The 17,637-nt window shown below is 43.1% G+C and overlaps 1 protein-coding gene across 4 annotated transcripts in view; it reads left to right on the top strand.

Annotated features, from left to right (window-relative positions):
* The window catches only part of aatka (apoptosis-associated tyrosine kinase a), a 34,245-nt gene that overhangs the window by 8,754 nt on the left and 7,854 nt on the right, over positions 1 to 17,637 (top strand). For 3 of the 4 annotated variants that reach the window (XM_071473382.1, XM_071473364.1, XM_071473373.1), the window contains exons 3-11: positions 5,640 to 5,773; positions 11,158 to 11,299; positions 14,831 to 14,910; positions 15,284 to 15,402; positions 15,531 to 15,618; positions 15,748 to 15,881; positions 16,450 to 16,534; positions 16,668 to 16,789; positions 17,134 to 17,283. In XM_071473382.1, coding sequence (XP_071329483.1) covers positions 5,640 to 5,773; positions 11,158 to 11,299; positions 14,831 to 14,910; positions 15,284 to 15,402; positions 15,531 to 15,618; positions 15,748 to 15,881; positions 16,450 to 16,534; positions 16,668 to 16,789; positions 17,134 to 17,283 — 1,054 coding nt within the window. Of the gene's footprint in view, positions 1 to 5,639; positions 5,774 to 11,157; positions 11,300 to 13,631; positions 14,412 to 14,830; positions 14,911 to 15,283; positions 15,403 to 15,530; positions 15,619 to 15,747; positions 15,882 to 16,449; positions 16,535 to 16,667; positions 16,790 to 17,133; positions 17,284 to 17,637 lie in introns of those variants that run through there. The other variant, XM_071473393.1, reaches the window with a different exon arrangement.

Below are 17,637 nucleotides of genomic sequence, written 5' to 3'. Positions count from 1 at the left end.
GATAAGGTGAGCATTCAGCTGCTGATGGTACAGCTACAGCAGTATTGTATCTTATGGCCATTATTTAGTTGTATGTTTCTAAGCTCACATTATCAGCTGTGTGACTGAAGCAGTCACTGATGAGTTGAAACGTGCACCCTGCTGCTCAGCCTGGTGTTAAATTGCGTGACAGACGTCATTAAATCCAAACTGAGGGAGTCACAGGTTAGTAGAGTGAAAGTGATCCGGAGCGGGAATTCAAAGTCACGTTTAATGAAGCAAGACTTTTATTGAGAAGTCTTACTTTTGGGAGAGACAAAGCGATAGCAAAGGCCTTCCTCATTCATTCATTTCTCATTTCTTCTTACACACGCAACATATTTTTTTCCTCTCCTCCCCCCTTCCTCCTGATTGTCAGGCTGAATTGTGGAGGTGGCAGCGTGACTCTATAACTCTCCCCTCCCGTCTGTCAGGACATGGCTCATCTTCCTCCAGTCTTTTTAATAAAGCGGGTATGAGCCCAGCTTTAAGTGCTTTATTTTCATTTCGCCATGCAGCTGGTGAAGTAATGTGTGCTTCTCAAATATTTATGGAGGACCCCGGGTCGCCGCTCTCTCACAGTTCCTCAGAGAGGAGAGCGAGAGATGGATTCTTTAAATGTCACACTTGTGAAAATACTGCCACAGATATTCCTCTATTAGACTTTCTGGTGATGAATTAAGACTTAATAGGTTGATATCTGCTGTAGTTAAAACTACAAAATGAAAAAAACTTGCAAGATAAATGTGTCCATCTGAGATTCAGTGCACATGTGCCTAAATTGCCTGGGAGTGCCTGACATTGGCTTTTCATTAACTCTGTGTTGGGGTGTGTGCCATTTGTATGAGTGCATGTGTAGGTGAGTTGAAGTGAAACAGGGAAACCATAGGTATACCAGCAATTGCGCAGTACACCACAAAACGAACTCCTTCATTTATTAACCCATTGTCAAACTGTCTTGGGTAGAGTCATGGTAGTGAAAGCATGAGCAGAGAAGCCCAAACCTCCTTTCTTTGTTCAGCTTTCTCCATCCAGCCAAGGTGCCTATACCCCCTCTGTTCAAAGCAGCAGTGGCTTAAGGTTGGACTCAATGAAAGAAAGTTCAACTGCTTGCATCAGCAAATCTCTACCCAAAGCTGGATGAGGGTTGAAAAGAAGGTTGACCAATAAGTTGAGAGCTTTGCTTTTACAGTCAAGCATATTTATGATTGATGTCTTTGTAAAATGAACTAATATCTACTCACAGTCACGATGAAAAATGAAATAATTGCTGCTGTAATAGCTATAGGCTGATAGAGTTGGAAAAATCCTTCTTCATTCTAACATAAACCACTGCGTTGTGCTTTGACATCTGATAAACCTTCATCAAAGTGATTTCTTTTACTCAAACTGGACTTCCTGGATCATATGTCGCGGTTTCACTGGTACCTGATACAGCACACCTCTACCAGCACAGCTCCTTGCCTTGTTTTAATGCTGGGATATTTTTGATTTGAATGCCTGGTCAGTCAATCACGCTGTGGCAAATAACGGGCAAACCACCACATTGTCATGAAACTGCTCACCTCTACCTTTAATGCATCCCAGGCTCAGACTATGGGAGTTTTGGGACGACAGAGGTGACAAAGAACACCCTTGTCAGACGCCACGGTACATGTGGTTCTTATGAATGCAAACACAGCTTTTAACTCAGAATTAGAAGGACAAAAAAAGTTGGTTCACAGCTGCAGGACTGTGTTCACCATCTGCTTCAAGTGCCTTTAGAGGAGCCTGACAGCTACCTCAGCCTCAGGCTAGATAACTTTTTAAGGTAGACAGCTTATTAATGTGACCAGCAGGTGGAAGTGGACAGGATTGGATACTTCTCACCTCAGTTTGAAATTTTCCTTTTTTTTGCTTTACGCTTTAACCTGAAAATAGGTTTGTGACACTGCATAAGAGACAGTATTTAGTGATGGCGAACAGAAACCAGAGCCATTGATTGGCTCCAGGTCTTGTACACCATGACAGTCCACCTAATAGTCTCCTTCAGAAAGTACAACATGTGTGTGTGTGTTTTATACTGTCTCCTTCAGCGAGCCCTGAGTCACCGTGCCCTCTGATTCAGCATGTGTCATCACTGTTTCTGGCACCATCTGCGGTGTGTACTTGCTTTCTTCTCCCTCTCCTTCCTCACATCCATCCGTTCGTGTATTTATCCATAGGTTGAGTATATAACTCATCAAGGCAATTTATATGCACTGAACCTGGAAGATCTGCTTTTAGTTTCTATACTCTGACCACCTACTCTCTACAGAGCAGCCTAAAATGAACTCTTTTGTAACCCTTGGACACTAATAATATTTATATATAGGTGTTCATTTGATTGTTTTTTTTGTGTGTGTCTTAAATTGTTCCACCTTTTAAGTCATTTAAGCTGTTACTCAACATCAAGTTTAAAAACAGGCAATACATAAAACAAATGCTTTCCAACTTCCATTAAATGCCCAAAGAACACAGTTAGTCCTCAAGCTTTGACTGTTACGCTGGAAATCCAGCTGTATAATGGCAGACAGTTGGTTTTAATTCTTAGCTGCTTGGCCAGAAGACCACAGGGAGTGAATTAAAGCTGTGAATGTTCACATTTGAAGGAAAGCATCATCCCTATTTCGCCAGATCAGCCTCTGCACAATGTGTTCTGTCACCACAAGCGCAGACTGTGTTGTGGATCCAGAAAGGGCACGGCTTGGTTTAGCTGGGAAACCTCCTTCTTTTCCATTTCACAGACACTCACACACTTCCACAAGCTGTCACTGCCTAATGCAGGCAAATAGATGTGAGGGAGTCCCAGTGGACAGGGCATCAGTAAAAAATGTGTTTCTTCCAGAAGTGGGTGGGTGAGGTTCACCGCACCGTAAAAGCCAATCAACTAATATGCGTTGGCCAGCAAGGTTGTTGTTACCATGGTGATGTGTTGGCACGTTAGTGCCCGAATACACACATGCATGCATGCTGTAGCTCTTAAACCAGACTACAAGTAGGGACCTGGACACATTGTGCTGTCTGTTCGCATTGTCCACCCATGTGTGTGCAAGTGTGAGTGTGGGCTATGTGGCCGTGATCTTGGGTCAGGCTTTGGTTGCAGCGGAGCTGTTTGGGCTGTGGGAGCTGTCAGGTCTGGAACAGTGTGTTCCCCACAGCCAAATGGGTCAGGACTGCTGGGTCTCAGTCAGTGAGCCGGAAAAGTACCCACACACAAGCGCCACACACCACAACTCTTGGTAGGTCTGGCCAGCACTGGAGTCCCATGCTTGTCTGCTTTTGTTGTTCTGTCAAGGATGGAGATTGGGATGGAGGGGAATCTTGGAGGACATATGTCGGTCCTTTTCTTCAGCAGGCTATGATAGATTTATAGTGCATATAGACAGGGGATAAGGGCAGCTGCAGGCCTGGTTCACTTCTAAAGTAAACATGTTGATATAATGGGATGTGAAGACAGATGTGGGAGTTCTGCAAGATTGCTGTGGTTGGCTAGTTAAGTTAAGATGTGGGTTTAGTGGGAGTTTTTTTATGGTTAAGTTCAATTAAGAAAATAAGAAAATCTTCTATTCCTGTTTTTTAATTACAAGAATGTGTGTTGTAAGAAAAACTGAAGAGTGAGCGCTTAGAATAGAGATGCATAGATCAGATTAATATAAAAAACATGAAAAAAAATTAGCAATACTGGATTTACAAATGTAACATTATTTTAAAAAACAACCTTCATGACTTCATATTGACTCAAAGAATGAAACACATGAGGATCAGTTTAGGTATCCTGTAAAAAAAACAGCTGTAGCCTACTCTTTAATGTCTTCTGAGGCTCTGGAGGCACCTTTTAAATATTGAGGAAATATCCTAATGATGTCATAGTGATGTCATCAGGGTTTTTTCAATTGTAAATAAGACTTCTATTATATATTCTATTCTTTTAGTTTTAACACAAAGCCTGTGTTTCAGACTGGGGGCATGGAGTTTGAAAGACCTCAGCATTTTGCAGGCTTGCTATTAAGGTTAATTATGGGTAGGATTCAGCAGTTCTTGCTCCTGATAGTCAACCCACACTAGCAGCTAAAAGTTTTTTCCAGCATTCTCTTAATCTGTTTCCTATACTGTTTGTGAAAGCTCAATACTAAATACTGGAATACATCTTAAAGTCAAATGTTGTGTAGAGCAGTAGAGCAGATGCTGTTTAAAGTAGCATATAGGGAGAAATTGAAACATTTGGAGGAAGGTAGGATTACTACAGAAAACGAGACCCTAAATAATACATGCAGGCAAATTAACGATGATCCAACAACTCGTTTTACAGCAGTAAATATGAGCGAAGTTCAGATGTACAACGTGAATGTTATATTCGCTACAGAGGTGTCCTGTGAGATGGAGGCTCATTACTCCCAGTAGACTGCTAATGCTCACGGTACTTAGGTGGTATATTAAAGTAACTGCTGAGTGGCCAATACTTCATCGATTGTGGTTAAGTCCCTCAAGCATTTTCTATTTGACTGCTACAGGTGGACAAAGGTTTTAGTTAAAGATGAATGCACTGCACCTCGAGTTGGATTTCAATGAAAAGTCATGAGGAAGGGTTAGTTTAGGGGATGAAGGTGTTAAGTAAAGGTCTTGACAGGTATATTTTGTGTCCTTGAATGTTTGTGTGTGTCTGTCCCAACCTCTCCAAAAGTTCTTTCAGTCTCTTTCTCTCTCCCTCTTTTCTGCTTTTTCTCTCTCTCTCCCTCTTCTCTTTCATCTGTGCTGGCAGGAGGTTTAAAACAGGAAATCAGATTATATGGTGTTGCTCCAAACTGTGACATCTGGCCCTCTGGCCTGTACTCAGCTCGTATGGGCTAAAAGACAAACTGACACATGTGTGCTGCACATATGCACACAGCAAGACAATGACAGATTGTGAATAACTTGGCACAGAGGAGAAATAATGACACACAATTGCCACTATGCATGTGTGTGCTTTCTGATAATTAGTCACAGACCCACACTAAACATATGCCTGAAACACTGCAGTTGAATTTGATCTTTTTAAGGCTTTAACAGCATTGTGTGCATTGTTCTGGAAAGCAGTTATTTAAATTAAAAAAATAATAATAATATAAGTGTTGTATTTGGAATCCCAGACGTTGCTTTGAGGAGAATTTTGCAGGGACTTGCAGAAAATGAAAAGCAGATTAAAGATCCACAGCATTTTCATTCATCACGGCCGTTCACACGGAAACAGAATGAGCCACTACATGTACTCTGCCACTGCTTTATTAAATTATTGTCCAGAGGCGGTAATTGTGTTTGTGGGTGGTTTGAAACTTTTAGCCTCCATGACTCAGAGTGCATAGTAACTACTGTAATTAAGCTACAGGGGCCTGCTTCCTATTCAGAGTCAATAGACATGAATAGGAGACGGAGGAGAATACTAATGAGTCACATGCTTCTTTTATCAAGCTGCCAATAAAACAGCAACAAATCATCTGTGTGTATGCAAATCACCTTTATCTCTATTTTGCTTTTAATTTCCTGTATGACCCTCCGGTTTGCCGTCTGATCTCCGTACGGTTCCACCCTTTTAACACTGGCGTTATCTTCCATTGTGGCAGATGGGGCCCCGCTGAGCGAGCTGTCATGGCCTTCGTCCCTGGCAGTGGTAGCTGTCTCCTTCTCTGGCCTCTTCACCTTCGTCTTCCTCATGCTGGCCTGCCTCTGCTGCAAGAAGGGAGACATCGGCTTCAAGGTGAGCTCACTAGTGCCCCCTGCTGGAAGTGGTGAAGGGAGCACAAGCTGTGTGTTCACTGGGGACGTCACAGTTACGTATGCGTTAACAAAAGTGCCATTCAGCCTCGTTTTAGCATGCCACAGTTGTTTGATGAAATAACTCAAACAAGTAATTTGTTACCGTGTTTTTTTCTGTTGATGGACAAATTGATTGTCTGTTTCAGCTCTAAAATAAAGTGTGCCAAGTTGGAGTGCCAGTTTTAAAACTAAATAATTCTTGTAGCCTAATGGAGATACACATTGAATTTCATTTATTTCCGATACAGATTCATCTGCAGATCTCAATTTTTCTTATAGCCTGTCTCTAAATGTCTAGTTTTGTTCGATGATCAGTCTGAAATCCAAAGGGATTCATTTTGTTCTCATACATGAAACAGAAAAGCTTCAAATCTTCACATCCGAGAGGCAGGAACAGCATTTTTTTTGGCCTTTGTACTTAAGAAATTGCTAAAGCAATAAACAAATTTATGTCAATCAACTAATCGATTAACAGACAAATAGTTGCAGCTGACTTGTTAGAGGAAACACTTTTATGTCAGAGCCGATTCTCAGGAGACGTCAGGATCATAGTATAGGTACTTTCAGCACTGATCTTCTCCAATCTACGCATATTATATAGATTAAAGTCTTTTGCTTGGAACTGTTGCCTCATTGTGTGCAAGTGATGCAACCAAATAACCCCTACCCATCCCAGGCTGACACACATTGTCTCTGTGTGGCCCCCAGCTGCTGGCATGACTCAGCCATGCTGTGTCAAACATCAGCGCTGAAGTGAGCGGCTGACACAGGCAGGGGGCATATGGAGAAGGGAGCGGGAGGAGAAACTCCAGAGCTGCTGTACTGGCTGCTCCTTGTTGTTACAAGTTTCCCGTGCTGCTCATATTATGGCATCAGCATGGAAACATATTTTCATTTTAGTCATGCATTTTAATGTTAGTAACTCTGTTTAGCAAGAGAATGGTTAAATCACAGCCCCGACTCAACAGCAGTCTTCTCTTCACTTGTGCAGATCACTGACAACCATGTTTGGCTTTTTGTTGTTGATTGGAGGCATGCAGAAAGCAGAGGAGGGCGCGAGATAGAGAATGAAAGCAGATTATCTTGTTTCTTGTTGAGATATGTGGTGACAGTCAGCCGGGTTTGTGCTTCAGCGCTCATACTGAACAGTGGGAACAGCCTGTGGTAGGTAGATGCTGCAGGGATAACAGTGTGACTAATGAGCACAGCATAGAGAAGCACCATTAACAACTTCTGGACTTCTGTGTGTGTGTGTGTGTGTGTGTGTGTGTGTGCGCGTGCCCACATTTTGTTTGTCTCAGGCTGGATCGCCTCTGCCTCATTATGTGAAAGTGTATTTTAATAAGCTGCAGGGACAGTGGGAGTTTAGGCCTGTGTCTGCATTTTACTTTGAAAAGATAGAGGGCTGTCTCCGGCTACTAAAACAGTATCAGACGACAATTACATAATTTTGTCAACCATGGCCCACGCTGGTTGACATACCAGTATGACACTGCAGAGGAAGATAATGTCATCTGCACCCTGTCATTGAATTGAGTTCAGGTTATGAACCACAATGCAACCCTGCGTATGTTGTTTTACATTTGCTGTATTAAAATTCTTGTTGAGATACATATGGGGGAAAAAGGGTTGAGTGTAGTTTTACAAAATCAATTTTGAGACTCAAAATCAATGGGCAAGAGTAGTAGGCAAGAGTCTCCACTATAGATGTTAAGTTCATTAGCATACTGTCCCCTTCTCTAATGAATATTATTGATCAATTGTACAGAAAATAGTTGGAGGTTGTTTTTCCTTGAACAATAATTTATTAATTTGAGCTGTTCAGGTGTCTCAGGCAGTCTGTTTATTCACGTGCAGCTTTACTCACTCAAAAGAGGGGGTAGGGGGTCACCGGCAATGGCAATGGGAAGATTACAATAACAAGGAAGCACACTGTAACTGTGGTTACTAACAAACAATCTATTTGAGGAAAATCATTTTCAGTTCTCGGGCATATTTTTAAAAACTGGGTTATACGTGGGTTTAGTGACTAAAATATATGCTTGTTGTCTCAATCATAGCTCATTTTAATTCCAGACAAGACAAGCTGGTATGACGGTTGATGTATTTTAATCTTTTAGCTTAAAGGTTATCGACTCGCCATCTTGCTCTCGTAGCTCCACAGAACGCTTAAATGGTTCCCCCTCATTATCCCTCTCTCTGGCACCAGCTCGTCTCTCAGCAGCTCACATGTAGGGTGTGCATTTGTGTGGGACTGCAGAAATGGCACTGCTGCGCCGTCCGAAAAACCTTCATTATTCCTCTCCATCGTGGTGCTCGTACTGGAGCGTGTAGTGCGGTGAGGCTGGATATTAAGTGCTTTCTAAACTGAAGGCTCTCTGGGGAGCTATGCAGCGCTGACTCACAGCCAGGTGCTCGCTTTCACACTTCACTCTGAGGAGGAGAGTGGCAGATGGTTCTTCTGAATGAGAAACACACATGCACACATTCCTATGTATGCACATTGGACACATGTAAATACGCACATGCACACACACACACATGACGCCATTCAAATGTTTCATATTAATCCAGCCTGCAACCCATTCTCTTCCTCTCCTGCTTTCTCATTTCCTCCTGTTTTTTCTTTACTTTATCTCTTTTTTTTACTTCTGTGGTTGCTGCAAGTGGGAGATAGGCTTGTTATGGGTAATGGGTGGATGGATGGGTGGATAGGTGGATGGCTCAGTGCTTGTGAACAGAGCACCACTGGCAGCCTGCTTTTCCAACAAGACTGACTTTGAATTATTGTGGGATGTTGCTTGATGCAGTCGGACACGCTCAGGACAACATCAAGAGGTGCTTTGACTTAAGGACCTGATATATATTTAATGGAAAGAGACGAGGCCCAGATTTAAGAGATTTTCCATATGCTCTGCTGTAACCTAAAACAGATATGAAAAAGGAAATCATTCTACTTGCAGTCAGTGACATAGATCAGTGTTATCTTGCTTACAGTTCACAGCCTCAATCACTTATTCATGTTGTGTAATGAAGCAGTACAGATACTTAGAGTATATACACACCCGTCAGTTAGACCTGATTTATTATTTTCCACAGTCATTGATTACTGTAGCACAATAATAAGTTACTGTAGCATAGTAATCAATGATTTATGCCCTTTGCCTCTGGTTAAATGTAGTTCTTACCTGCTGTTGTTCACAGAGAACAGTTGTTTTTGTAATGAGTATGTGAACCCGAACAGTGAGGTTGGGTGTGATATATTAACTTTCCATCTTGGTGTTGAATATCGAAGATTGAAAAAAATTAAATTAAGTTTATTACATCCCAGCAATATATTTCTTTTTTATCAGGAAAAAAGTATATATACAGCAGATATAGTTCACACGAGAGCAATTGTTCTAATTTATAAAATTTTAATATACATCTCCTGATATTCGATATTATTGCATAATGTGGTGATGTATGTAGTAGAACAACAATCATTGGTTACACTATCTTGATGTATAGAAGGCAACCAGAGGTTATCATTGTGTCACATGCAGCCATTTGGGTGTGTTGTTTTAATGGTTAGAGGCAGACACACACAAGCGCACACACATGCTAAGAATCCAGGGCTCCCACAGGCATTTCTTCCAGGAAAAGAAGAGATTTTGTTGAGAATCCTCAGCAATATGAATTAATTGAATTCAAGCATACTCACAGAGACTGTAGCAATGTAATCTTTGAGGATTTGAAGTTACACTGGGACCAGAGCAGCTGCTCAACAAAGAATTAACAGAGCGTGAGAAAATATAAATGTCACAATTATGTAATCATACTTGAATATGTAGGAGTCCCAATGTCTCGGGTGAGTTCATGAAGTTTACTCGACTCATCCTGACAATACTCTTGCTAGTCTACCTTGTGATCTGCCTCATGCTGCCGATTATGCAATTTGTCTGGTTTACTGTACATATACGGCTTCCTTGGGCTATGTGTCTTCCACTACTCTCCTGCTTTTACTTACCATTTATAGCCAAGGGTTGATCCATGTCTGTGTGTTAGAATAGTTACATATAGTAGGTGAATGAGGACAGATCCTGAAATTGTGAAGGGAAGGAGGAGACCAAATACAGGACCATGCAAGAGTTTGCTTCTGTATGTGCAAAGTATCAAACCTGTCTCCTTCCTACCATGAGATGTGTCACAAGTAAGCTAGTGTAGGCCATGTGACCTACATTTTGGTTAAGGATCAGCACTCTTTATGCATACTGTATATAGGGCCTTAGAGAGACAGAGCACTATAGGGACACACTACAACAATTAAGGAGCAAGGACACTGCGGTAGACTGGATAGCAAAAATGGATGGGGGCAGAAAGAAGGGTAGCAGGGATAAAACCCAAAGACAGAGCAAAGGCTGTGGGATATAGGATATATAGAGGATGGAAAGTCAGGGTCACTGTTTTCCACTCCCGCTCACTCCATCCACGTTGGTTTGGTTGGTGGTGAGGAGAGAGAGGGGGGGGTGAATCTTCAGTTGAGTTTATTCTGCATAGCTGATTTCAGCTTGCTCTCTCTCCTGCTTTTTTTTTTAGAGTTGTGTGGACACTTAACATTTATATTATAAAGATTACTCCCGGTTATCTCTTTTTATAGTGCACGGTAGAGGATGTAACTGCAATTCAGAGTTTTGCAGTTACATGGTGGCATAAGGGGAAACACAGGGGAAGCTCTGGTCACAAAGCCCCACTCAGTATTACTGATCACAGTCCAGAGCATGTATTCTGTGTATTTTTGCAATATAATTGTGCAATAAATCATTTTTTTTCTCCACATAAAAAAAACTTGGGCTCACAATGCACTAATGTGACTTACTGGCACATGTATCAGCACACTACAAATCGTGTGGATCAAAATAACCAGGTGTAATTAGCAAAACTAGCTCATCCTTTAAGAAAGATAACCCTCAAGGCTTAAAATAAATGCCAAACTGTACTTTTTACTCTGTGCATGTTGTGTTTATTTTACCTACAGTAAGTAGTATTCACAGTGTTTTTCACAATAAGGGCCTTGGTTTGTGTATATGAGAAAGAAAAGTCACAAGAAAGAAAAGCTTTGTTTGTACAGTTTGAATAGCAGCATGCATTAGTGTGGTCCCCCACAGCGTCTGTGCAGTGACCCCACACAATACACCCCACAATGTACATGACTTATGTATATGGCTGGGTGGGCGTGCCTCAGTGCATCTGAATGCCCTCACAGTTGATCCATTGTCTCCCACCGTGTCGGTGGCAGGATGGCTGCGAGTGGATGACTAATCCCAGTTTGTATCTTTGCACCAGGAGTTTGAAAACACTGAGGGAGAGGAGTACCAGGCAGATCTCTCCGCCCTGGCCTCGCCTTCCTCCCAGAATGGCCCCGAGGTCTACATCCTTCCCCTCACTGAGGTCTCCCTGCCTGTCTCCAAGCAGCCCGGCAGATCCAGTAAGACACTATACGACACTATCAACACAAAGCACCTCAAAGTTGTATTTGTTTGGACCTGTTTCTGAGTTAAGTCTTTCTTAACCTCCTTTCCTCTATCATACTGCTTTGCTTCCTTGTGTTTAATTTCTTCTCTTTTTTTCCCTCCCCCTCTCTCTTTTCTGCATTGTGTATTATAACCCAGTAGTCAGCGTTAATTCCCAGCTCTTTAGGAGGAGTGAATTTCTGCCACACTAACAGAGACTATTAAAACTGCTGCTACTGTTGTTACTTCTCTGGAGCGTACCACAAGTGGATTATGGAACATCTTATGAGCTCCATTGACTTGGATGAAGAAAAACGGAGTACATTTAGCCAAACCTAACTGGAACAAACGTGGCCTCTCTCACGTATTACCCTTCATTGTATGTCCCTTCATTCTTACCACCTCTCTCTCTCAACAAGGGACAGACATCTGTCCATTGTGTAATGCATTTAGAGTCTGACCTACTGCAGAGCTGCATTGCTTATTGTATCTGGAAACTACAGCCCACTGGAGAGGAAGGAATCTTTGTCTTTCTATCTATTTGATTCTTACATAATCCAACATCAGAATTTCAGCACACAGCCATATTATGTTGGCGTCTTTAATTTGTAGTCTGTATTGAGGATCCTTCCTGATAAACATCACAGCCTGTTTATTTTATTTTATTTTTTTCTTTAGGTCATTCTGCCTCTAACCAAGCCCGTTAAAACATGTATGTGCATGTATGTGGTGTGTGTGTGTGAATCTCAGTGTAAGCCAGTGCCTCTCCCTGCATGACTCACTGGCTGTCTGTGCTGCACTGTGCTCAGCCAGAAGGGAGGAGAGCTGGGGCTCAGCCTCCCAGGATGTGAGCTCCAGTAATGATTGGACAAGGCAGCCTCAGCCTCACAACCAATCACTAGCCTCCCCTCTGTCCTCCATAGCTACCGCTGTATGATTGGTCCAGGTGTTGCAGGGTGAGGAATGGATAAATGGCAAAAAGAGACGAGATGGTGAAAGAGGGAGAATGTCTCCTTTCACTGAGTCAGAGGGAGACTGGGACTATTACTCATCCTTCTGTTAAAGCAGTAAAATATGTGCCATTTTTATACTATCTTCTTTATGTCTACGTATAGTGCACACTTTGCACTATACGTAGACGTTGCTTCTATTGGAAGCATTGTGAATGTATAATTTTTGCAGCCTTTCAGTTTGCTTTGCTAATGTCTGACAAATTATCGTAAGTGTAGGGAAATGTGAAAAGACCGAGGCAGGAAATGGCAGGCATGTGCTCATATTTTAAAAGTGTTACATCAATAAACGGTCATGGGCTCTTCCATACATATTAACGTCATGTACGTCATGAGTCATCCACCCCCACACTATGACACGCATGTTGAATATGAGCCTAGTAATTGCACGTTGAACAAAAACACCAATTGCATAGTTGATATGCGAATCATGAATGGTTCATTCTGTATGAGCCGAGCATCATGAACATACACAATATTTGCCATTGATCTGACAGTCCTGTTTTTCACTTGTTGCTCTAATCTTTTATTCAAGAGGTCATGTAAAGCTTTCAAACCCACTACAGAGGCCCAATGCATCAAAGTGAGTGTGTGAAGCGATCGTGTGTGTGTGTGTGTGTGTGTGTGTGTGTGTGTGTGTGTGTGTGTATCATTCCATGGGCCCACTGATTCTGCAGTCCCACTGGATCCTACCACCTTCTCTGGGAATGCCATGAGTAGGACGGGAATGCACACTCACACTCACACATTCCACATTTGGAATAATACCACATCTGAATCTCTCTCTCTCTCTCTCTCTCTCTCTCTCTCTCTCTCTCTCTCTCTCTCTCCATCAGGGAGGGGTGGTGTGGAGGCTCGAGGGTGGGGGTGGAGAAGTGAGGGTCTGTTATCACTGTGACAACCTCTGCCCAGAGTTCCATTGGAGAATGGGACTTGTGTGTGTCTGCATTTGAGACTTTTGCGTGTCTGTGTGTGTGTGTGTGTATGTGTATGTGTGTGAGTGTGTGTGAGTGTGTGTGCACTTGGTGCTCTGGGTACCAGGAGATGCTGCATGAGCGTGTGAGTGAGTGAGCCAAACAATGGCCTTGATTTAGGCCGGCTGGGCAGTGGGTGAGCATAAGGCCGGGCTGAAATGTCCGTGGAACGCACCAGCGGAGGAATGGCATTATGGGCAGAATACAGTGAGGGGTCTGTGACAGAATGAGGAGAGACAGGGGAAGGGTGGTGGCATGCACCAGGACCTAAGAGCAGGGAGGGGAGGCTTCAGATAGGGGTGGTGAGTGTGTATGACAGAGGTCTTTTCTGCATCTGACAGAGCAGTGTTTGTGTCCCGTTTGGCTGAGGAATGCTGCTGTCCGGGGTGACAGGGGGGCATTATGTGGGCCTTATGTCACTACTGGGTGTCTTGAAGCTGCACACAGAGCTGGCGCGTCAAACAGCACACTACCAACATGCGTGACGGTCACATCAGGCATGATACATGACCAGAACATCTCAGCGCCCGGGGCAGAAATCCTCCTCAGGACTCCTGCGTCGACCCAGCAGCCGATCCCGTCCACTGACTCAAAGCTGCGATAAGTTTCTATCTTGCTGTTTACTGTAGGTTTAAATGTAGACTGTATAGGAACCAAGGATTTCTGTGTTTGCCTGACAGCTGGAGAGCTCGAGACGAGGACAGTACGTGTGTGTTTGTGTGTCCCAGTTGGAGGATGAGCTCGGTGCAGACGTGGAGAGGCAGCGTGGCGAGCTTGTTCAGCTGTGCGAGGGCTCGGAGGGTTAAATCCTGCCGAGGCTCTGTCTCACACTCACTCACACATGCACACGCACACATACTGCGACCGTGGGCTCTTTCTCACATACACACAATGAGGCTAAGGCACCCGGGGTTGGGGCTGGGGCCACGGGCTCTTGGTTCTCACACTCTGAACCAGTACTTCTTCCCTGCCTGGGACTCGGTCTCGGTCCCTGTCACGGTGCTCAGAGTGGCTGGCCGCTCCACTGCTCCGTCGCCATCGTCATCACCTTTCCAATCATCATCATCATCTTCTTCATTGTTGAAACATGAGGATTCACGGAGGTATTTGATTTTTGTGAACAGCTCAGATTAATGTGCAGAACAGTGCTGTCTCTGTAGTGAATTTGTATGTGGTGGCTGTACACTTCTTTGAACTCAGTTGGGAAGTAACAAGTTTGACATTATTTGTCTATAGGGCATCTCTCCTATTTAGCTGATGCTACTTTTTATTTAGTAAATTGTGGGGTTATTGTTTGGCTGAGAAGGGGCTTTGTTTTTTCTCATCCTATCTGTTGTTGCAATTTCCTTTCTTTTTTATTCTGTATCTGCAAACAATTCCCAACTTTCTATTTTTCTTTCATGTCCTTTGCTCCTTTCAATATGTTGGATGATTTCCTATTAATCCTCCCTTTCCAACTACGGCAGTCTAATTTTTTCCTGTCTAGAAGTCATCTTATGTCTTTCTCACTTTTCCCTTTCAGTCCAGCTGCTGAAATCATCAGACCTTGGCCGCCATAGCCTGCTCTATCTAAAGGACATTGGACACGGCTGGTTTGGCAAGGTAAGACATGCATTTTTTGGTCTGGTCTTTTTAAAACATAGACACAGTCACACGCAGTGTTTGAATCAGAAACAGCACCTTTGTACTCATCATCACGAGCTTTAATTGTCTCAGCTGCATCTATCCTTACTGTACCAACTGTACTCTGATGTGCTTTCTACTCTGTGTGGAATGCGAGGGTAATGTGATGATGATCTCAGTCCAGCGAGGCTAATCTTTGGCACTTGTGTCAGGGTGTTGATTCCATGGGAGAAGCGTTGAAATTCACAGTCACAGTGAATTCCTTGCAAGTTTCTGTACAGCACATGCTGCTAAACGCCCCCCCCCCCTCCTCCCCCCCCTCCCCCCCCTCCCCCCCATGTATACTTTGTAGGTTCTGCTGGGCGAGGTCAATGCAGGTCTCAGCACATCCCAGGTGGTGGTGAAGGAGCTGAAGGCCAGTGCCAGTGTCCAGGATCAGATGCAGTTCCTGGAGGAGGTCCAGCCATACCGGTCAGTTCTTTGACATATGGGAGATCACGCACAACAACCCTTCAGCCAGTGAATAGCACCATATAGCAATGAAACAAATAAATAATCTGATGATCTATTGTATGTACGGCCTTTGTGTTTCCTCCCAGAACCCTCCAGCACCCCGCTCTCCTGCAGTGTCTGGCACAGTGCTCAGAGGTTACTCCTTATCTGCTGGTCATGGAGTTTTGCCCACTGGTGGGAAACAATTTAATGATAACATTTTGTTTATTCAGTCCTTCACACATACATCATTATGTCCTTTCTTGGTGCAGTGTTATTTGCAGTATTCATGAGCTCACATATTCATGTCCTCTCACCTCTCAGGGTGATCTGAAGAGTTACCTCCGCAGTTGTCGGGTAGCTGATTCTGAGACTCCTGACCCGTTGATCCTCCAGCGAATGGCATGTGACATTGCCTCAGGGCTCCTTCACCTCCACAAATACAACTTTATTCACAGGTACAGTTTGTGAGTCAGATCTGCTCTGCTTAGCTTCATCAATCTGAATATATTCATGCCCTTGGAAGGAAGAAGCCACCTGAATGGTCTGTGTGCCCCCTGCTGGTCTCTCTCTGCAACAACATCCTGGTGCTGCCTGAGTAGTTGACACAAACTCCAGCATCAGTGATTTTGTTGCCGGGGGCGAGCCCCTTTCGATCTCTCTCAGTCGTGTGGTGGCTGCCATAGCAACCAGTCAGTGGCTGCCAGGCTCAAAGGCTCCCTGTTTGTGGAGGAGGTGAGATTAAACAGTGACTTAGTTTAGTCTGTCTTTACATGGTTAGGTGAGAAGAAACGGTACATGATCCTGTGGATGTACACATTTCATGCTACACTGATTAATACTGTGGCTACAGATTATTAGCAAAACAGAGTAATACTGAAAGCACAAATCCATACAGTTATAACTTACAAGCACTCTCCAGTAGTAAGGATGTATAAGTTAAAAATACAGTGCTCATAAAACTTTCAACCAAAAAAATGTAAAGCATACAGCATAAGGGTACGTTCATCTCTTTTCCTCCTACAGCGACTTGGCCTTGCGAAACTGCCTGCTAACTTCAGAAATGTCAGTTAAGATCGGAGACTATGGCCTTTCTCACAGCCGATACAAGGTCAGACCGTCTTTTGATAACATCAGTATTTCTTATCGTATGCTTTTTACCTAAGCACGGTACTGAAATGTGAGGTTTTTTTTTTGTTTTGGTTTTTTGTTTGTTTGTTGGTTGATTTGTTTGTTTTCTGTAGGATGACTATTATGTGACCCAGGACCAGATTTGGGTGCCCCTGCGCTGGATTGCACCTGAGCTCATAGACGAGGTCCATGGAAACCTTCTGGTTGTTGACCAAACAAAAAGCAGCAACATATGGTGAGATATTCCTAGAGTGACAAACAGGAAGTAATATTACAGGTTTACTGAGAAAACATTACGATACCAAGACAAATTATAGAAATAATTTAACACACAATCTTTTTCTCTTTGTGTGTTTTTAATGCTCATCTTTTTATTTATTTGTTTTAGGGTTTATACATGTAAAACTCCTAACAGCATTTATAGCAACTTGCATGAATTCAGTTTTCAGTTTCCCTGTGATCTCTTATTATTGGAATATATGCACAGGAAAAGAGATACTTATGACAGCTTGTTTGGAACATGTCCATATCTGAGACATGAGTGGTGAACACACTTAATGATTTCTTTGCCTGTTGCAGGTCATTAGGGGTGACAGTTTGGGAGCTGTTTGAGTTGGGAAACCAGCCGTACAGACACTACTCTGACAGACAGGTGCTGACATATGCTGTGAAGGAGCAGCAGCTCAAACTACCCAAACCCCATCTCCAATTCCCCCTGGCGGAGCGCTGGTGAGACATTTTGGCCTTATTAGATCTTAAAGGCTTACTGAACAATTAATTTCTAACTGGTCACTATGTCCTGTTTTTAAAATCAGTTTCTGCTTCTGGTGGTGCACCAGTCCACTATAGCGATATTTCTCTTCACTAGCAAGAGCAGATGATCAATACGCTCCCTATTCTTTATGATCCCCTTGGCGTCAACCAGAGTTGAATCACCTCATTCATCTTTACCGGGGAAGCCAGCCAAATACTGTTTTTATTTATTTATTTTTCAAAATTGTTTCTCACTAAATTAAATGTGATTGGTACGAAGGCACACACACACACACACACACACACACATAAGGAGGAATGTAGAAACTT

This window comes from Trachinotus anak, unplaced genomic scaffold (genome assembly GCF_046630095.1).
Source record: "Trachinotus anak isolate AG129_WGS33_773 ecotype Australia unplaced genomic scaffold, CSIRO_AGI_Tana_v1 ptg000003l, whole genome shotgun sequence".
NCBI lineage: Eukaryota > Metazoa > Chordata > Actinopteri > Carangiformes > Carangidae > Trachinotus > Trachinotus anak.
The sequence above is the reverse complement of the archived record's forward strand: the minus strand, read 5'-3'. Positions and strand labels throughout refer to the sequence as shown.